Below are 22573 nucleotides of genomic sequence, written 5' to 3'. Positions count from 1 at the left end.
ATCACAATCTCCAAAATGGTCCCCACTGCTACTTTATCCACTTGCTCAGTTTCATTTCCTAAGGCTAAATCTAGAATGACACCCCCTCTCTTGGGCTTGTTACATGCTTGCTAAAAAAGCTCTCCAGTGCAGTTCAAAATTGTGCACCCTCTGTCCTTCACACTGTTCATATCCCAATTGATATTAGGGTAGTTGAAGTCCCTAAAGATTACTGCCCTATTGTTTTTGCACTCGGAAATCTTTCTACATATTGGCTCTTCTAACTCCCTTCCACTATTTGGGGGTCAAGAGTAAAGTCCTGGCAATGTAGCTGCCCCTTTTCTATTTCTAAGCTTAATTTATTTGGCTGCATTTAGTACATCATCCTTCCTTACAACTGTAATTGTTTCTTTAACCAATAATGCTACATCCTCACCTTTTTTTATACACGCTTGCATGGGGAACTGGGAGCAAACCTGAGATTTACTGCTTTTAAGGTCCTGTTTTTCAATCTCTTTCCTAGCCCCCTGAAGTCTGCTTTCAGGACCTCATCCTCTTTTCTACGTAAGTCATTCCCAGCCTTCAGTTCTGCTAAACCTGTTGCTAAACTTAAGGGGTGGGATTCTGCGGGGTGGGCAACTCCGGCGCGAAGGAGTGGCGTGAATCACTCCGGTGTCGGGCCGCCCCGAAGGTGCGTAATCCTCCACACTTTCAGGGGCTAAGGCGGCGCCAAAGTGGTTTGCGCTGTGCCGGCCGGCATGGAAGGGGCTTGGCGCCATGCAAACTGGCGCCGAAGGGCCTCCGCCGGCCGGCGCAAGTTGCCGCATGCGTGGGAGCGCCAGCGTGTGCTGCCGTCATCCCAGGACATGCACAGGGAGGCTTCATCTCCGCATCAGCCACCGCGGAGGACCACAGCAGCCGATGCGGAGGAATAGAGTGCCCCCATAGCACAGGCCCGCCCCCGGATCCGTGCGCCCTGATCGTGGGCCAGGCCACCATGGGGGCACCTCCTGGGGCCAGATCCCTCCACACCCCCCTGAGGACCCCAGAGGCCGCCCGCGCAGCCAGGTCCCGCCGGTAAGTACCTGTTGTAATTTACGACGGTGGCACCGGCCTAAAACGGGCAGCCACTCGGCCCATCATGGGCCGGAGAATCGCCAGGGGGGCCCCTGCCAGCGGCCGTTGACCGGCGCGGCGCGATTCCCGCCCCCGCCAAATCCCCGGCACGGAGAATTAGGCAGCCGGTGGGGACGAGATTCATGCGGCCCCTGCCGATTCTCCGCCCCGGCGGGGGGGGTCAGAGAATCCCGCCCAAGGTTTTTTCCACAGTAATACTAGATCACATAACTAATCCCTCCAAAACTGCTAAATATAAATTGTTTGGCTCCAACTGGTGTATCTTGAATAAATCTTGCTGTTCATCATAAAGTGCCAGTCTTTACTCAGTGATAACACTCAGCTCTACTCTGGAGTTTTTGGGTCCAAGCTCTGCTCCAAAACTTCGGCAAATTGACACTCCAGTGCAGTATGACTGTGGCTATAATGGGGCAAACCAACAAATGTAGGACTAACTTTCCCATAGAAGCCAAATAATGCATGATGTGACACAACGCGCCTGCCACTCTAAAATCATGCATTAGCCATCTTACACTGAGATATTAGTATTTTTAGTAATTGCAACTGATGATGCATTTTAATCCCTATAATTTCATTTCATTTAGAGCTTTTAACTGCTACTTTAATCTTGTTTGTGTTGCAAAGTGTGGAAAAAAGTAATGGAGAGCCTTAAAGGGTTAAACAGCTATATCTGTAACAAACATATGTTGCAAATTAGTTCTGAACAGGAAAAGGGTGGGGAGGGGGCGTTTGTTTTTCCTCTGAATGGAAATATTGTCAAAGTTTACCAAGGTGTCGTTTTTTCTGAAAAGGAATAAGAGCACCAGAAATATGACATGTAGGTAACCAGACAACAACATTTCTTAGTGTAATGTTTTCTATACGCTGCTGTTTTTAATGACTTCATAAGGGACGATTAAAGTCAAAGAAAATTACAGTGAAACACCAACTGTTGGAACTGAGCATACATTCTTTTGTTATTTTTAGAAGGCCTGTAACTTCCCAGCTGTCTGGTTGCAGTGTCAGTGAAATGACACTTTGACAACCTATCACATTTCTCCTTCACTCTGAACGGAAGCGTGCATCAGTAGCTGGGGTAGTTCTTCAAAACTGCTCTGTTGGGAGAGTTTGTAGTTGGCGGCTCGAGTTTTATTTTTAAAGCTAGATGCAGGAAGATAGAAAGAAGGTATTTGTAACTTAGTGAATTTCATTTTTTGCTTCCTGTGTTGTTGGATAATGTAGCCAATTAATACCAATCTTTCTTATCTATAAGTTAGAGTGTTGCCTTGTTTAGGCCAAAGTTGGTGCCTGTGACTATTTTTAGTGGGAACATAAAGTGGCGCAGGCATGTCTGGTTCTATTGCTGAATCACTTTGTTCAAAATGATTTTGTGAGTTTGCCTTCATTATAATATTTTTCTATTTATTAATATTGCCATATGTAAATTGCTTCTACATTTAAGAGTTACTTGGACCAAAACAAAGAACAAATGCATATATACCATTTCAAAGCTTTGTACATAATTTAAACTATGTCTAATGAAGGAGAATACTTATACATTATAAATTTAATTTCTAATATGCCCTCATTGACTATTAAAATTGGTAATGTTTACAAAGTATTTTATGCTGTTTTTGAACCCTTGTTAATTGTTAGACAGTGCATAAGTTTCATTTTTTAAATTTGTTCTTGAGATGTGCGTGTCACAGGCTAGGCCAGCACTTATTGCCTATCTCTAACTGCTCTTGAGAAGGTGATGTTGAGTCACCTTCTTGAACTGCTGCAGTACATGTGTCTTTGTACACCTTTGGTACTGTTAGGAAGGAAGATCCAGCATTTTAACCCAGTGACAATGAAGGAATGGTGTGGCATATTTCCAAGTCATGATGGTGAGTGGCTTGGACAGGAATATCCAGGTGGTGGTGATCCCTGGTGTCTGCTGCCTTTGTCCTTCTAGATGATATTGACTGTGAGTTTGGAAGATGCTGTTTAATGAGACTTTGTCAATTCAATCTTGCAGATGATACATACTACTCCCACTTTGCGTTGCAGGTGGAGGGAGTGAATGCTTGTGGATGGTGTGCCAATCAAGTGGGCTACTTTGTCCTGTATGGTATCTAGCTCCCCAAGTGTTGTTGCAGCTGCACTCATCCAGGCAAATGGAGAGTATTCTATCACAACCCTGACTTGTGCCTTGTAGGTGGTCAACAGGCTTTGGGGAGTCAGGTGGTGAGTTAGTCACCGCAGGAATACTAGCTTCTAACCTGCTCTTGTAACCAAGGTATTTACATGGCTAGTCCAGTTCATTTTCTGGTTAGTGGGTAATATTCAGGATGTTGGGGGTGATGGCAATGCCATTGAATGTCAGTGGCCGATGGTTAGATTCTCTTTTATTGAAGATGGTCATTGCCTGGCACTTGTGTGATATGGCTTACTTGCCACTTGTCAGTCCAAGCCTGGATAATGCCCAGGCCTTGCTGCATTTGGACTTCAGTGTTTGAAGGGTCATGAATGGTGCTGAACATTGTGCAATAATCAACAAACCTTCCCACTTCTGACCTTATGATGGAAGCAGCTGAAAATGGTTGGGCCGAGGACACTGCTGTGAGGAACTCTTGAAAATTGAGATGATTGACCTCCAACAACCACAACCATCTACCTTTGTGCTAGGTAAATCTCCAGCCAGCAGAGAGATTCCCCTGATTCCCACTGACTCCAGCTTTGCTCAGTCTCCTTGACTTCACGCTTAGTCAAAAGCTGCCTTGGTGTCCAGAGCAGTCACTCTCGCCCCCAGCTCTTCAATTGAGCTATTTGTCCATTTTTGAGCCAAGGCTTTACTGAGGTCAGGAGTCGAGTGGCCCTGGCAGAACCCAAACGGAGTATCAGTGAGCAGGTTATTGCTAATCAAGTGCTGCTGTTGAGTACCTCTTCCATTACTGACAACCAAGAATAGGCTTATGGGCTGTCATTGACCAGGTTGGATTTGTTCTGCTTTTTGTGTACAGGATATATCTGGGCAATTTTCCAAATTTCTGGGTTGATGCCAGTGTTGTACCTGTATTGGAATAGCTTGGCTAGTGGCACGGCAGGTTGTCTTCAGTACCATTGCTGAAATGTTGTCAGGGCCCATAGCTATTGCAATATCCAACAGTTTCTTGATATCACGTGGAGTGAATCGAATTGGCTGAAGACTGGTATTTGTGATGCTGGGGACCTCCAGAGGAGGCCAAGATAAATGATCCACTCAGCACTTCTGACTGAAGATTGTTGCAAATGCTTCAACCGTGTCTTTTCTGCTGCTGTGCTGGCTCCCCAATGAACTTATGGAGCCTCCTCCTCCAGTGAGTTTTTTAATTCCCCAGCACCATTCACATATGTGTCAGGACAGTAGAGCTTAGATCTGATCTGTTTGTTCTGGGGTCACTTACCTCTGTCGATTGCTTGCTGCCAGAGTGAATGTACACCTTTTGAGGGCCCTGCTCTCTCCCTCTCTGTGGGGGCCCCAAGTCACACCCCGCCCCCGGTGACATGGCAGCCCGTTCACAATGATTTAGAGCCCGCTCCCAAATGGCATCAATGCCTTCCTGATCCCTCACACTCTCAGCTCACACAATCCAAGGCACAGAAACCCAAAATCAATGCTTGACAGACTGCTGTAGTGCTCTTTAACTTATCATAACAACAAGCCTGTACTAATTGAAAAATGTAATTGCCTGGCCATTGCATGACCCGACTGCTGCACTGCTTAGCTTTCTGCTCTCGCTTGGGTGGCCGTACCTCGAGCCTTTTTGACTGCTCGTGCTTCTGGGCTGCCTGCTGGTGATCTGGCTTGGGTTCTGCTCTCTCTCTCATCCTCGCTCCTGGTCTGATTACTGCCCAGCCAGGCCCTCTCACTCAGATCTGCCTGGCTAGCCTCTGGCTCTGGTGAGTCGCCCCTCTCTCGCTAGCTACTGCTTCCTTATACTCCGAGACACAACGTTGGTGCTTGCCTAGCCTTCTTCACACCTCCCAATTACTGCTCTGCTCATCTCTTAGCTCTCGCTCGGATGGCCAGGCCTCGAGCCTCGCTCAGGTGGCCAGACCTTGAGCTTTTACCCTCGACCACTGCATGCGCTTCTGGCTGTCTGCATTGCTGCTGGCTATCTGGCCTGATGGCCTCTGTTCTTTTTTGGCTGGTTGGTTGCTCACCCTCCTCAGCCGTGGCCTGGAGATTGAGAATCACTCTGCTGCTCCCCTTGTCAGCCGTTGGGCAGCACCCAATAGTAATTACAATCTTTATTAGTGTCACAAATAGGCTTACATTAACACTGCAATAAAGTCTTCCTTACCTCGCTTAAGGCTTTGCAGGCTTGCACCCCGATGTTAGGTTGATAACTTCACTTTTGTCTCATGCTGCCCACCATACTGAATGACAGAAACCTGGCTGCTGCTTTGCACCTTTACTCAATGAAAGTTCAGAAACTTCACACCAATTCAGAAGATCCTCCTGAATTGATGGTCTCCACCATCTCTCAACGTCTGGCAAATGGTTTTCCTGCTCTAAAGGGGAGGCCACCAATCAGACCTCAGTGTTGTTCTGATAGGCTTAATGAGCCTACCAGGAAATTTAGAGCTACCAAGGCACTGATTGATGTTCCGAATACAACAGTCACTTCTCCATATAGGGCCTTCCCCATTGGCTGGGACCTCGTGCTGTAGTACTGTCTGTTTCATTGAAAGTCCACCTCTGCTTGCTGCTTATGCTGTTTGGCACACATGTAAGTCCTGTGTTGCAGCTTATCCAAATTGACACCTCATTTTTAGGTATGACTGGTATGCCCTTCTATACTCTTCATTGAACCAGAGTTGATCCTCTGATTGGTGGCATGGTAGAATGGGGCATTCACCAGACCATGAGGTTACAGATTGTGGTTGAGTACATTTCTGCTGCTGCCCCAAAGCACTTCATGGATGCCCAGTCCAGAGTTGTTAAATCTGTTCGACATCTATCCCATTGAGCATGGTGGTAGTGCCACACAGCATGATGGAGGGAATCTTCAATGTGAAGATGGGACTTCATCTCCACAAGGATTGTGCGGTGGTCAGTCCTACCGATACCGACCTGGGGGGGCGGGGGGCGCCTCCGATGTGGCCTCCAATGTGGCCTGGCCCGCGATCGGGGCCCACCGATAGGCGGGCCGGCCTTTCTGGCTGGGGGCCTTCTTTCCTACGTGCCGGCCCCAGTAGCCCTGCGCCATGTTGTATCAGGGCCGGCGCGTTGAAGGAGGCCACTGCGCATGCGTGCATTGGCGCCGGCGCCTGTGCGCATTGGCGCCGGCGCCTGTGCGCATTGGCGCCGGCGCCTGTGCGCATTGGCGCCGGCGCCTGTGCGCATTGGCGCCGGCGCCTGTGCGCATTGGCGCCGGCGCCTGTGCGCATTGGCGCCGGCGCCTGTGCGCGTTGGTGCCTGCGCCACTGCGTGAACAGCTCCAGCGCCGTGCTGGCCCCCTGTAGGGGCCAAAATCACTCCTGGCAGCGGCCCGTTCACGCCGTCGTAAAACGCGACGGTGTTTACGATGGCGTGGACACTCTGCCGCGGGATGAGAGAATCCCGCCCCTTACTCTTGTTTTCCACATCAAAGGTGCTGTTTAAATATAGGTTCTTCCTTTTATGCCTTCATTGTGTTGTGTTTTCCTTGGAGACAGTTATCGAGAAAAAAAATCAACAGTCAGTTTCTTGAGATGATGAATTGAAGAATTCAAAATTTCAGATAAAAGGAATGATCTAATTGAGGAGCAAATTCCTGCTTTTGGAGAATATGGATAATCATTGCAACGAAGTAAAAGTAAATAAATCCAAAACAAGGGCAATAACTATAAACAAATGCATTTTGTACAGGAACAAAAAGGAAGAATTTGTTTAAAACAGAATAGAGCTAATTACATAGGTAGTAAATTGTCATTCTGTGGTTTAAATGGTGTAATTTCTTTGAATTGGGAACAAGCAAAGGATGATCCGTTTCTATATCCCCATCAATTGAATCATCTTTCTTTTGATAACTAGAGGGTTTTATGACAAAAGAGCATTAGGAAGCTTATCAATTACACAAATCAACAAAACAAAGAGGAAATTCTGCATTGGATTGGGTATTGTGTGCTACAAAGACATTTGCACCCTGTAAAAGAGAAATAACCTTGTATGAAAGTTAAAGGGGAACTCCATTGCGAGCCAAAGACATTGAAATTACAGTTCAAAAAATAAATGTTGACATAAGTCTTCCGATCAGTTCTGGAATAGCTCTGTTCTCCGCTCTATCCTGATTATATTTTTAAAAAGGTCTGCCTTCCAATCCACAATCTAGAACTTGCTCATAGCAGGAATCCAGTAAAGACCTAGAGACTTGTGAAGAAGATGAGCGCAGAAGGCTCCACCTTCCCTTTATTTTTACAGCACAAATTTCCATATTCTGTTCAGCATTTAAAAGTTCTGTCTTTTAATGGATAAGTGTGGGTCGTGTGTGGGTAGGTGGGTGAGTGACTTGGTAGTCCAGCATTGTTGTAGTCTGGTCGGATTGAGGGCCTGGTCAAGATTTTTGGGGAGTGAGGAGAAGGTGATTGAGGGGTCAGTTGTAGAGTTACCAAGGTGTTATACCAGATCCTAATCTGTCTGATGTTTCCTCGATAACTATCAAGGTAAGTCCCACAGATCTGTTCGAAGTCTCTTGAATCTAGCTCAGAGCCAGAGACATTCATGCAGGGTCCCAGGAAGCGGGGAATTGCCCATTGGAAGTTTAAACTTCCCAGGCAATTCCCATATATGTCTGCACGTCATTACTTCCACAGAGCGCTGATGTGCATCTCTTACAAGATGATCAGAGGATTGGATAGGGTGGACAGTGAGAGCCTTCTTCCTCGGATGGTGATGTCTAGCATGAGGGGACATAGCTTTAAGTTGTGGGGAGATAGATATAAGACAGATGTCAGAGGTAGGTTCTTTACTCCGAGAGTAGTGAGGGCATGGAATGCCCTGCCTGCAACAGTAGTGGACTCGCCAACACTAAGGGCATTCAAATGGTCATTGGATAGATATATAGACGATAAGGGAAGAGTGTAGATGGGCTTTAGAGTGGTTTCACAGGTTGGCGCAATATCGAGGGCCGAAGGGCCTGTACTGCGCTGTAATGTTCTATGTTCAATGTATATGTCCAATCCCCAATGATCAGAGACTGGAAGATTTGGGCTGTCATTTTCTACTTCCTTGTCCCATCCCTAGGATTAAACTACATTTGATGAAATAATACTAGTTTGAAATAAAATAAAGAAATTAGAACTGATGCAAAGGACCTTATTGAATGGAGGAGCGTTTTAAAAAATATGTAAATTACAGTTGATTTCCAAGTACTAAATTAATTGTTTGTTGTCGACAAACAGGCATACATCTAGGCATTTGTGAGCCTGAGAAGGTTTATCTAAATTTCAACACCTGAGAAACAACAATCTAGAAATGATGCTAATCTTCTGGTACAGGTATTATATCAAACACAAAAAGTTGCCAATTGGTCAAATATTCTGCTATAGTGACTATGACATTGATCATTAGAGGAAAATATTAATACGTATATACACAGCATGAAGCAGCCCAACTTTAACCTAAAATGTAATAACATCGCAAAAATGAAAAATACTGCAAAACATTGACAGATTATTAACAGTACAAATATAAACATAGTGCAAAGACCACCTCCCTCCCTCACAAGTCCCACCTCTTCTAAACAATAATCTAACCCCCCCAAACCTCTGCTGACAGCTAGTTTTCTCCAAAGGAGTCGACAAACGGCTGCCATCTCTGGACGAACCCTAGCATTGACCTAGGGGCGAACTTTATTTTCTCCAGTCTGAGAAACCAAGCCATGTCACTAAGCCAGATCTCTGAATTCAGGGGCTTCGAGTCCCTTCACGCTAACAGTATCCGTCTCCGGGCTACCATGGAGGCAAAGGCTAAGACGTCAACCTCTCTCACCCACTGGACTCCCGGATCTGCCGACACTCCTAAAATCACCACCACCCTTGTTTTTAACACCTTGGGCATTACATCTGTAAAGCCCTGCCAAAATCCCCTAAGCTTCGGACATGCCCATAACATATGGACATGGTTTGCTGGCCTTCCCGCACATCTCGCACACCTGTCCTCTATCCCAAAAACCGTCATGTGTGCCCGGTGAGCGACCTTAAACTGAATCAGGCTGAGCCTGGCATGATGAGGACGTGTTGACTCTGCTCAACGCATCCGCCCAAAGACCTGCCTCTATCTCCCACCCCCCCACCTGACTCGTCTTCCCATTTGCGCTTTAGGTCCTCTGTCTGCGTTTCCTCCGACTCCATGAGTTCTTTATAAATATCCAAAATCTTCCCCTCTCCCACCCCCGTTCTGGGAACTACCCTGTCCTGTATGCCTGTGGCGGTAGGAGCGGAAAGGTCGAAATCTGCCTTCGCAAAAAATTCCATACCTGCAGATATCTGAATCCATTTCCTGCTGGTAGTTCAAATTTCTCCTCTAAATCCTTCAAACAGGAGAAGCTCCCATCTATAAATAGTTCCCCAATCTCAATCCCTGCTCTCTGCATTCTCCAAAACCCCCCCATCCAGCCTTCCTGATACAAACTGATGTTTATTGCCGATTGGAGCCCAGACCGATGCTCCCTCCACTCTCATATGCTTCCTCCACTGCCCCCAGACTCTCAGGGCCGCCACTACCACCGGGCTTGTGGAGTACTGGGCCGACGAGAACAGCAGAGGTACCACTATCCATCGCACGCCGGCGTCGGGACGGCGTGGCCCAGTCGCGGGGATTCTCCGGCCCGGCCCCCAGGGCTGGGGGAATCCTGCCCTAGGTGCTTCACGGAGTCATAATGAGACAATGTCATTACCCGTCTACTCGCTCCCCCCCCCCCCCTCCCCCCCAAAACCCCACTGCCCACTTCCTAATCATGGCTATATTTGCCACCCAGTAATAGTTGCTAAAGTTCGGCAGTGCCAACTGACCCTCCCCCCGGCCACGCTCCACACAAAACCCGAAATCACCTTGTTTACCCGTTTAAAAAAGGCTCTTGGGATAAAGATGAGGAGGCACTAAAAAAACAAACCGAAACCTCGGGAGGACCGTCATTTTCACGGTCTGTACTCTCACTGTCAGTGACAGCGGGAGCATGTCCCACCTTCGAAAGTCTGTGAAATTGATTATTGACTGTTGTTGGCCATATTACCTACAGTTTGTGCCCATAAATGAAATGAAAATGAAAATCGCTTATTGTCACAAGTAGGCTTCAAATGAAGTTACTGTGAAAAGCCCCTAGTCGCCACATTCCGGCACCTGTTCGGGGAGGCTGATACGGGAATTGAACCGTGCTGCTGGCCCGCCTTGGTCTGCTTTCAAAGCCAGTGATTTAGCCCTGTGCTAAATCAGCTGTATAACTGTACAATAAAGCTGTTTCAGCAATCAGTATTTTTTTGTTGTATTCAAGAACAAAGATATGGCCATTTATTTCTGGGAGAATTCAGAGAAAGGTGCACTTAAAAAAAATATTCTTGGTTTTGTCCCAAATTTTGGAGACAGCATAGTGAGGGATGCATTTGTGAGGCTGAATAAAGAAACAACGAACTGCATTCAATGTTATCACTTTATCCATAAGAGAAGGAAGAAAGACTTGCATCTACATAAAGTTTAGTCACTGTTATAATATAGGAAATGCAGTAGCTAATTTGTGCACAGCAAACCACCAAAAAACAGCAATGTGATTATGACCAGGTAATCTGTTTTTGTGATGTTACCTGAGGGATAAATATTGGCTGAGGCATCGGTAATAACTCCTCAACTCCTCTTCAAAATAGTGCTATAGGATCTTCCCCAGAGAGGCCAGATAGGACTTTGGTTTAATATACCATCTGAATGGTGGCACTTTCAATGGTACAGCACTCCCTCAATACCAGGCTGAAATGTGAGCCTAGATTTTGCTCCAGTCCTGGAATGGGTCTTGAACCTGGAACTTTTTGGCTCTGAGGTGAGAATTCGGCTTTGATAAGTGTTTTGTTTAGTGCAACGCCTGACCCTCAACATAGAAGAACCATCTTCAGGAGATGTTATAGATAACGTTAAGGTTTTTAGACATAAAAGGTATAACTAATAGGATTGGCTATTGCACTGTAAACCACTTCGTTACCACCCTGACTGAAGTAAAGAATTTTGTAAAGTTGCAGTATTGTTTTTAATCAATGTATGTTTCCTTAGTATTTCATTACCCTGATAATATTGAAGAAAATGCAATTATTAAAAATAATACTGTAAGTTTACAAAATTCTTCAAAGGTTCAAAGGCAACTTTTTAAAACCATCAATGTTTGTAAGAACACATTTTCTTAAGAGCCTCATTCTCCCTAGAATAGAGACTGACATTACAAAATGCTGACCTTTATGCAGGAGCACATGAAACACATGCAGCACCAACTGGCATGATTACTAACTCTGATAACTTGCTACGTTATGCCAATGAGCACGCTACAAAAATACTTCATTGGCTGTAAAGTGCGTCTGGGTCATCCCGAACTTATGAAAGTCTCAGTATAAGTCTTTCTTTCGCCCTTTCACTATATTTTTTGCTCACCCACCATCTTGCTCTTCTCGCGATTTGAAAATCTGCCATAGATGTTAGGATCTTTCAAAACCAGCACTTATTGAAGGATAAATTAATAAATTAAAATGTGCCTGAATAGTGACTTTCATATTTCAGTGGTTAGCACTGTTGCTTCACAGTGCCAGGGTCCCTGGTTTGATTCCCAGGTTGGGACACTATCTGTACGGAGTCTGCATGTTCTCCCTGTATCTGCGTGGGTTTCTTCCGGGTGTCCCGGTTTCCTCCCACAAGTCCCAAAAGACATGCTGTGAAGTAATTTGAACATTCGGAATTCTCCCTCCGTGTACCCGAACAGGTGCCGGAATGTGGCGACTAGGGGCTTTTTACAGTAACTTCATTTATTGTTAATGTAAGCCTACTTGTGACAATAAAAGATTCTTATTATATTGCCATATTTGGAGGCCAGCATTGTGGCTGAAAACATCAATATGGTTTTGGCAGAGGTAATTTTTCTTAAGCTTCATCATTTTGACGAGCTTCAATCTATATTTAAGAACATGGAAGTTTGAATACAATCCAACAGTGTATGTAAGCATAATGACTATGCTACTGAACTGACTCTTGAGGGAGTCAACCAGTGCCATGAAATTCAATTGGGGATATAAACTGTTCTGGCGGTACTCAAAATTACCCTGAAAGGTGTTGAATTGTCATTAAAAACCTGGCTGAGTCACTGCTGCCATTGAAGCGAGGTTCATACTATCACTCCCTGGTCTGGCTTGCATTTAAACTCAATCCACAATTGGAACTAGGGATGGACAATGACCACTTGCCCACACCCCAAGTGTATTTTTAAAAAAACATTCACAAAAGCTGTGAGAAAGAAATAGCACCATAGGTTACAACTGGTTTTGTTTGTGAATAGGGGAAAAGGACCATCTCAATAAGGTTCTCATTTAATTATTATTGCTGAATGCCACAAGGCATTAGAAAAGCTTTTACATGCTACTTTATGTCACTATCTGTCAATTGTGAACATACCAAAGTGTAGTATGTTGTGGTAACTTGTGCAATTAACCAGTTATCCAAAAATATGTCTTAATTGCTGAAGTTGGCTGGGATTAATTGATAGGCTTAATTGGATTGGATTGGATTGGATTTGTTTATTGTCACGTGTACCGAGGTACAGTGAAAAGTATTTTTCTGCGAGCAGCTCAACAGATCATTAAGTACATGAGAAGAAAAGGGAATAAAAGAAAATACATAATAGGGCAACACAACATATACAATGTAACTACAAAAGCACTGGCATCGGATGAAGCATACAGGGTGTAGTGTTAATGAAATCAGTCCATAAGAGGGTCATTTAGGAGTCTGGTGACAGTGGGGAAGAAGCTGTTTTTGAGTCTGTTTGTGCGTGTTCTCAGACTTCTGTATTTCCTGCCCGATGGAAGAAGTTGGAAGAGTGAGTAAGCCGGGTGGGAGGGATCTTTGATTATACTGCCCGTTTTCCCCAGGCAGTGGGAGGTGTAGATGGAGTCAATGGATGGGAGGCAGGTTCGTGTGATGGACTGGGCGGTGTTCACGACTCTCTGAAGTTTCTTGCGGTCCTGGGCCGAGCAGTTGCCATACCAGGCTGTGATGCAGCCTGATAGGATGCTTTCTATGGTGCATTTGTAAAAGTTGGTAAGAGTCAATGTGGACATGCCGAATTTCCTTAGTTTCCTGAGGAAGTATAGGCGCTGTTGTGCTTTCTTGGTGGTAGCGTCGACGTGGGTGGACCAGGACAGATTTTTGGAGATGTGCACCCCTAGAAATTTGAAACTGCTAACCATCTCCACCTCGGCCCCGTTGATGCTGACAGGGGTGTGTACAGTACTTTGCTTCCTGAAGTCAATTACCAGCTCTTTAGTTTTGCTGGCATTGAGGGAGAGATTGGTGTCGCTACACCACTCCACTAGGTTCTCTATCTCCCTCCTGTATTCGGACTCATCGTTATTCGAGATCCGGCCCACTATGGTCGTATCGTCAGCAAACTGGTAGATGGAGTTGGAACCAAGTTTTGCCATGCAGTCGTGTGTGTACAGGGAGTAGAGTAGGGGGCTAAGTACGCAGCCTTGCGGGGCGCCAGTGTTGAGGACTATTGTGGAGGAGGTGTTGTTGTTCATTCTTACTGATTGTGGTCTGTTGGTCAGAAAACCGAGGATCCAGTTGCAGAGTGGGGAGCCAAGTCCTAGGTTTTGGAGCTTTGATATGAGCTTGGATGGGATTATGGTGTTGAAGGCGGAGCTGTAGTCAATAAATAGGAGTCTAATGTAGGAGTCCTTGTTTTCGAGATGCTCTAGGGATGAGTGTAGGGCCAGGGAAATGGTGTCTGATGTGGACCGGTTGCAGCGGTATGCGAATTGCAGTGGATCAAGGCATTCTGGGAGTATGGAGGTGATGCGCTTCGTGATCAACCTCTCGAAGCACTTCATTACGACTGAAGTCAGGGCCATTGGTCGGTAGTCAATGAGGCACGTTGCCTGGTTCTTCTTTGGTACCGGTATGATGGTGGTCTTCTTGAAGCAGGTGGGGACCTCGGAGTGGAGTAGGGACAGGTTAAAGATGTCAGTGAATACCTCTGCCAGCTGGTCCGCGCAGGCTCTGAGTGCACGACCAGGGATCCCGTCTGGGCCCGTCGCCGTCCGAGGGTTCACTTTCAGGAAGGCCAATCTCACTTCGGAAGCTGTGATGGTGGGTATGGGTGGATTGTGGGCTGCTGGGGCACTCGCCAGCAGATTGTTGGTTACCTGCTCGAACCGAGCATAGAATGCATTGAGTTCATCGGGGAGGGGTGCGCTGCTGCCAGAGATACTGTTCGGCTTCGCTTTGTAGCCTGTTATGTTGTTTAGTCCTTGCCACAACCGCCGAGAGTCTGTCTGTGACTCTAGCTTGGTTTGATATTCTCTCTTGGCATTCCGGATGGCTTTGCGGAGGTCGTACCTGGATTTCTTGTACAGGTCAGGGTCGTCTGCCTTGAACGCCTCAGATCTGTCCTTCAGTAGGGAGTCAGTCTCGCGATTGAGCCATGGTTTCCGGTTGGGGAACGCACGTACTGCTTTCTTTGGCACGCAGTCGTCCACACATTTGCTGATGAAGTCTGTGACGGTGGTGGCATACTCATTTAAGTTGGTCGCTGAGTTCTTAAATATGGACCAGTCCACTGTCTCTCAGCAGTCACGTAAGAGCTCTTCTGTCTCCTCGGACCAGCACTGCACAACCTTCTTAGCTGGATTCTCCCGCTTGAGTTTCTGCTTGTATGCCGGGAGAAGGACGGATGGGGCAGCACGGTAGCATTGTGGATAGCACAATTGCTTCACAGCTCCAGGGTCCCAGGTTCGATTCTGGCTTGGGTCACTGTCTGTGCGGAGTCTGCACGTCCTCCCCGTGTGTGCGTGGGTTTTCTCCCACAGTCCAAAGATGTGCAGGTTAGGTGGATTGGTCATGATAAATTGTCGTTCGTGTCCAAAATTGCCCTTAGTGTTGGGTGTGGTTGCTGGGTTGTGTGGATAGGGTGGAGGTGTTGACCTTGGGTAGGGTGCTCTTTCCAAGAGCCGGTGCAGACTCGATGGGCCGGGTGGCCTCCTTCTGCAGTGTAAATTCTATGAAAGGAGCACCGTCTTATGGTCTGATTTCCCAAAGTGCGGTCGGGGGATGGAACGGTAGGCGCCCTTGATTTTTGAGTAGCAGTGGTCAAGAGTGTTGTCGCCCCTGGTGGGACAGGAGATGTGCTGGTGGAATTTTGGCAGTACACTCTTGAGGTTGGCCTAGTTGAAGTCTCTGGCCATGATGAACAAGGCCTCCGGGTGTTCTGTTTCGTAGTTGTTTATTACTGTGTATAGTTCGTCCAGCGCCTTCCTCACTACTGCCTGGGGTGGGATGTAGACCGCTGTGATAATGGCTGAAGTGAACTCAAGTGGAAGATAATATGGGTGGCACTTCACGGTCAGGTATTCCAGGTCTGGGGAGCAGTAGGTCGCCAGAGTCGCCACATCCAAGCCACCAGGAGGAGTTGATGAGGAGGCAAACCCCTCCACCCTTAGCTTTGCCTGATGATGCCGTGCGGTCCGCCCGGTGAATAGAGAAGTCTTCAGGTTGTATGGCACAGTCCGGTGAGGCAGGGGTGAGCCATGTCTCTGTGAAACATGTTAAATGTTTTGTCATTCAGCACTTAAAAGGCTCTGTATCATTGAAGGTTGGGCAGTGCCTGACTAGCAATACAATTAATTGCATCTGGCTGGCCTATAATTTTTGAAATTAAAGCTGATTTCACTTTCTCTCTCTCTCTCTCTCTCTCTCTCTCTCTCTCTCTCTCTCTCTCTCTCTCTCTCTCTCTCTCTCTCCCTCTCTCTCTAACCCCCCCCAACCACCACACACACACACACTAAAAGACAGTGCTTTTGTTGTAAAAAAAAAATAATTTGTATAATTGGGTGTCAACATTATATGCATGATGTGGAGATGCTGGCGGCGTTGGGCTGGGGTGAGCACAGTAAGTCTTACAACAGCAGGTTAAAGTCCAACAGGTTTGTTTCAGATCACTAACTTTCGGATTTCATTTCACTCAGGTGAATGAAGAGGCAAGTTCCAGAACCATTTATATAGACAACCTGCTTTTGTTGTAAGACTTCTTAATGTAACATTATATACAATCAAGATGATTTAATATTGTTGCCTAAGTTTGTTTAATAAGAATTGAATTATTTAAAAATGTGGCATGGTAGGGTTCTTCCTGCTGACTATTGAGAAACAAAACCTATAGTAGAAGTGGGTAAATTTGAAGGTGAGTAACCAGAATTTCTTTAAGAAACTGCTCGAAAGACTGAGACTTGAGGTTCCTTTTGAGGACTTGAGTGAAAAAACTGAAATATAGAGTGCACTGTAAAATTCAAAGAAAAGGGCAGCATGGTAGTGCAGTGGTTTGCGCTGCTGGCTCACGGTGCCGAGGACCCTGGTTCGATCCCGGCCCCGGGTCACTGTCTGTGTAAGTTTGCACATTCCCCCCCCCCCCCCCCCCCGGTGTCTGCGTGAGTCTCACCCCCACAACCCAAAGATGTGCAGGATAGGTGGATTGACCATGCTAAATTGCCCTTAATTGGAAAAAGAAAAAAGAAAATCAAGGGAAAAAATAGGAGAGAAATAAACTTAGAAACAAAATCTAAAGTTGCAGCATAAAACAGAAAATTAATATGCTCCATAATGTTATCCTAATTGTCTGTTCATTCCATTTCCAGTACCTGAGCCAATAGTCTCTTATGTAATGTGTTATGAGACCAGAAATGTATGGTTTGGTAACCATCTCTCACTAAAATTTAATTTAATTTTGAAACTTTTCATGACCTGGAAGAACAGATTATACAATGTAATTTCAGTTGTTTAAATAGCATATGAATGAAGGTGATATAATCTGGAGGGAAAATAGGCACTTATTACTTGGACTGTAATGAAGAGGACATTGTGACTTCCTTTCAAGCTTTGCCACTGTAGAAGTCTGTGAGCTGTCCATATTCACAGCAGTTGATTTGAGATTGGGAACTCGATGGTGTGTGGGAACAAACTTGTGCTGTCTCATCCTGATGGTTCAAAGTGGACTTTTTATGTATGAAAAAGTTTCTTAATTCACAGGATTGAATAACATAACAGAGTGAAAAACAGTTTGAGTTAAAAATTGGCAAACGTGTGCAGCTTTGAAACTAAATGCATACCTGGGAGGTCGGCGAGTGGGGGAGTTAAAAGTGTTAATCTATAATTAGCCGTAAATGGAAAGTACTTTAAGTAGACTAAGTTTTTTAAAAATGTCTTCCATCCTTAGACAGGGTAAACATACTCTCCTGAGAGAACTAAGCAGTTAATTTAGCTAACTGATGGAATCTGATTTCTCTAGCTCCAGTTTAGTTAACTATAAATTCAAGGTTCAGGATGGCAGCCTCTGATTAGTGGTGTGCCTCAGGGGTCGGTGCTGGGACCACAACTTTTCACGATATACATTAATGATCTGGATGAAGGAACTGAAGGCATTGTTGCTATGTTTGCAGATGATACAAAGATCTGTAGAGGGACAGGTAGTATTGAGGAAGCAGGGCAGCACGGTGGCGCAGTGGATAGCACGGCTGCCTCACGGCGCCGAGGTCCCAGGTTCGATCCCGGCACTGGGTCACTGTCCGTGTGGAGTTTGCACATTCTTGCTGTGTTTGCGTGAGTTTCGCCCCCACAAACCAAAGATGTGCAGGTAGGTGGATTGGCCACACTAAACATTAATTGGAAAAAATGAGTTGGATACTCTAAATTTATTTTTAAAAAAGTATTGAGGAAGCAAGGGGGCTGCAGAAGGATTTGGACAAGCGAGGTGAGTGGGCAATGAAGTGGCAAATGAAATACAATGTGCAAAAGTGTGAGGTTATGAACTTTGGAAGGAGGAATTTAGGCATAGACTATTTTCTAAATGTGGAAATGCGTAGGAAATCAGAAGCACAAAGGGACTTGGGAGTCCTTGTTCACGATTCTCTTAAGGTTAACGTGCAAGTTCAGTTGTCAGTTAAGAAGGCAAATGCAATGTTAGCATTCATGTCAAGTGGGCTAGAATACAAGACCAGGGATGTACTTCTGAGGCTGTATAAGGCTCTGCTCAGACCCCATTTGGAGTATTGTGGGCAGTTTTGGGCCCCGTTTCTAAGGAAGGATGTGCTGGCCTTGGAAAGTGTGCAGATGAGGTTCACAAGAATGATCCCTGAAATGAAGAACTTGCCATATGAGGAACAGTTGAGGACTCTAGGTCTGTACTCATTGGAGTTTAGAAGGCTGAGTGGGGATCTTATTGAAATTTACAGGATACTGCGAGGCCTGGATAGAGTGGACGTGGAGAGGATGTTTCCACTTGCAGGATAAACTAGAACCAGAGGACACCATCTCAGACTAAAGGGACGATTCTTTAAAACAAAACTGAGGAGGAATTTCTTCAGCCAGAGGGTGGTGAATCTTGGGAGCTCTTTGTCGCAGAAGGCTGTGGAGGTCAGATCGCTGAGTGTCTTTAAGACAGAGATAGATAGATTCTTGATTAATAAGAGGATCAGTGGTTATGGGGAGAAGGCAGGAGAATGGGGATAAGAAAATATCAGCCATGATTGAATGGCGGAGCAGACTCGATGGGCCAAGTGGCCTAATTCTTCTCCTATGTCTTATGGTTCCTTTGTGCTGTCGAGGAAACTGAGTGCACCTTTGGAACTGAATGCATACCCCGGGCGTTTGGTGTGTGGGGAAGGAGGTGTTCCTTTCCTTTTGCTTTTTCTACCCTTTTGCACCCTGTACAAATTGGTTCTTGCTCTACTACAGGGAATGGAGCTTGCTGTTTGATGAGTAAGTACAGTAAGAAGTCTTAAAACACCAGGTTAAAGTCTAACAGGTTTGTTTCAAATCACTAGCTTTGAGTAAGTGGTTAGGGTCTATTCCAGACCTAAGGAGCGGGATTGTCCTACCACCCCCTGCTGGGTTGGAGAATCCCCGGGGGGCGGCGCGAATCCTGCTCCGATGCCGGCAGCAGTATTCTCCACGGTTGGCTTTCGGGCAGGGGCTGGGATCACGCCAAGCTGGTCGGGGGCCGTTGGCAGCGGCCCCACTGGCAATTCTCCGGGCCCCGATGGCCGAGCAGCTATAGGTTTATGGCCAGTACCGCCGGCGTGGATTAGATATGGTCCCATACGGCAGGACGTGGCTGGTAGGCCGGCTGGTGTGGTCCTCGGGGGGGGGGGGGGGAGCATCTGGCCCCAGGGGGGCCCCCACGGTGGCCTGGCCCACGAGCGGGGCCCACCAATCTGCCAGGGTGCCTGTGCTGTGGGGACATTCCTTCCTTCCGCGCCGGCCCCTGTAGGGCTCCGCCATGGCTGGCGCGGAGAAGACACCCCCCTGCGCATGCACGTACGCTGGCCGGTCTGCGCATGCGCTAAACCACGGTGGCGGTTCTGTGCATGCGCTAGCTTGTGCAGCCCCTTCGGCGCCAGCTGGCGTGCCGCCAACCCCTCCGGCGCCGACCTAGCCCCCGGAAGTGCGGAGAATTCCGCAACCTCCGGTTGGTCCGACGCCATAGTGGTCCGCGCCTTTCTTGGTGCCGGCGTCGGGCCAATTCGCCGATTGCGGTGAATCCCGCCCAATGTTTTTAATAGTAATGAACTGGTAGTAAAGTTCATTTAAAAAAAAAAGAAAATACTTGACTAAGATAATTATGTAATTGTATTAAAACATATAGAGGATGGCAGGACAGATGATATGTCAATGGTGCAGCATGTGGGAGTTCCAGGATGGTAGTGTGATCCAGGCCAAACATGTCTGCAGTCAGTGTTCGTGGCTCGAGGAGCTTTGGCTCAGAGTCTTAGCGCTGAACACTGATCTTCAGACACTGCAGCACATCAGGGAGGGGAAAGCTACCTGGATGCTTTGTACGAGGAGGCAGTCACACAACTTAGGGTAGGGACTTATGATTTGATCTGTGGTCAGGAACACAAGGGTGTAAGGAGCCCCAGAGGTGAGGAATGAAGGAGCCTCAACCTTTGCAATTGTCCAATAGGTTTGAGTTTCTCTCGGCTTGATTGGATGCGAGTGGGGGCTGCAGGGTGGATGTATAAACTGACCATGGCACTCTGGTACAGTCAGCCATTAAAGAAAAAAGGAAATGTAGCGGCAGCACAAGGCAGTACAGTGAGAGGGATTGACACTGTTCTCTGAAGCAAAGGCTATGTTGTCTGCCTGGTATCCAGTTTGGGACATCAGCTTGGGGCTGGAGGAGGAACTTACAGTTGCAGTTGATGGACGGTAGGGGAGATGGGGCCCCGGGGGGGGGGGGGGGGGGGGGGGGGGGGGGAAGAGGCCTGAGTTGGGGGTAGTGGGACCGGGCCTGGAAAGGGTGCTGTGCCAGGGAAGGCGGGGAATGGCGAGTGGAAAGCGTGAACTTTTTTCCCCGCGATTAGGGCTGAAGGGGCGGGGCCGGAGCTGGGAAGCGCGGGCTTTTTCTCCCACGCTGGGAGTGGAATGGATGAAATCCCGCTCGGGGGGGGGAAGGGGAAGGGGGAGGGGGGAGGGGGAGGGGGGAGGGGGGGGGGGGAGTTCTTTTTGTTCTGTATTTTGTTGTTGTTATTTTGTCAAAATTTGAATAAAAATTATTTTTAAAATAAAAGTAAATACTGGGAGCAACGGATTAAATTTGGGGAGATATGGTATCTCAGAAAGGGCACGAAAGAAAGGTATTAATGTGCCAAATGATAACCAGAGTGCAGGAATTACAAATCTAAGAGAGAGGCTAGAGTTCGCAGAAATAATAGGACAAAAGTAGAGGCTTTGTTTCTGAATGTCCATAGCATTTAAAACAAAGCAGCTGAACTGAGAGTGCAACCAAATAATAAGTACGATCTGATGGCCATTGCAGAGATATGACTGCAGGATGACATATATTGCTACCTGAATATTGAAGCATAATTGAGTAAGGACTGGAAACTGGAAAAAAGTAGGAATGTGGCGTTGAGATTGCAATCCAATCAGCCATGAACTTATTGTATGGTAGAGTAGACTCAAAAGGGCTGATTGACCTACTCCTGCTCCTGGTTTGAATGAGTTAACAGATGATTTGATTTGCATAAAAGTATTCCACCCCTTTCATAGCACAGTTTGCTATGTCTGAATGTGATAATTTATATAATAATTTAAATTACATTTTAACTTTTGGAATTGTCGTGAAGCAAACTCTTCTGGTTGACTCGCAGCTGGACAATTCATTGGAAAAATACCCCCCAAAATTAGTTTTAATGGTGCAATATTTTCCCCATAATTAGAAGTCTTGCAATACTGCAATGAACTTACTGTGAAAACCCCTAGTCGCCACACTCCGACGCCTGTTCGGGTACACAGAGGGGGAATTCAGAATGTCCAAATCACCTAACAAGCACGTCTTTCGGGACTGTGGGCGGAAACCGGAGCACCCGGAGGAAACCCACGCAGACACGGGGAAAGCGTGCAGACTCCGCACAAACAGTGACCCAAGCCGGGAATCGAACCAGGGACCCTGGCACTGGGAGGCAATTGTGCTAACCACTGTGCTACCATGCCACCCATAAACAGATACAGTAATAAGATGAGTCTTACCTGATGAAGGAGATATGCTCCGAAAGCTCTTGATTCCAAATAAACCTGTTGGACTTTAACCTGCTGTTGTAAGACTTCTTACTGTGCCCACCCGAGTCCAATGCCTGCATCTCCACATCATGGTTCCCCTTAATTGTGCATGCCTTGGGTCTGAAAGCCATAGATGCACAACTAATCTACATTGTTTGTGGTTGTCTTTGTTTTACCAACCTGTATGAGCCTTGGTATTATGATAACTTGACGGATGAAAGAAGAACAGATTGGTTTGTTCCAAAATGTGTGTACTTGTTATTTCTAACACCAGATTACTGGTGTACCCGAACAGGCGCCCGAGTGTGGCGATTAGGGGATTGTCACAGTATTAATGTAAGCCTATTTGTGACACTGATAAAGATTATTATTATTGTCGTTATCAAGGCTATTTTTAATGCCTACTTGCATAATGCACATTAACGTATTAATGTTATGATCCCCAGGGTACTGAGAATCAAAATAACCAAATTAATCAAACTACACTCAAATGAATTAATTACCAACAAGATTCCACTTTTTTAATAGCTTTTACTTTACCATGAATCAATGCAAATTTAATATGAATTAACAGACAAATGAAATCAAACTTAATGGTAAATTTCACTAGTCAATTTATGAAAAATATATCTTGCACAACGAGGATCACCCAAAACACTTCCCACACAAATGTGT

The 22573-nt window shown here is 46.3% G+C and overlaps 1 protein-coding gene across 10 annotated transcripts in view; it reads left to right on the top strand.

Annotated features, from left to right (window-relative positions):
- The window catches only part of myo18ab (myosin XVIIIA b), a 351310-nt gene that overhangs the window by 79821 nt on the left and 248916 nt on the right, over positions 1-22573 (top strand). The window contains exon 1 of one of the 10 annotated variants that reach the window (XM_072469596.1): positions 2202-2281. The exons of the other annotated variants lie outside the window; for them this stretch is intronic. Coding sequence (XP_072325697.1) covers positions 2261-2281 — 21 coding nt within the window. The 5' untranslated portion in view covers positions 2202-2260. Of the gene's footprint in view, positions 1-2201; positions 2282-22573 lie in introns of those variants that run through there. 10 annotated transcript variants of the gene reach the window in all.

This window comes from Scyliorhinus torazame, chromosome 12, assembly GCF_047496885.1.
Source record: "Scyliorhinus torazame isolate Kashiwa2021f chromosome 12, sScyTor2.1, whole genome shotgun sequence".
NCBI classification, from domain to species: Eukaryota; Metazoa; Chordata; class Chondrichthyes; order Carcharhiniformes; family Scyliorhinidae; genus Scyliorhinus; species Scyliorhinus torazame.
This window is presented reverse-complemented; position numbering and strand designations above follow the sequence as displayed.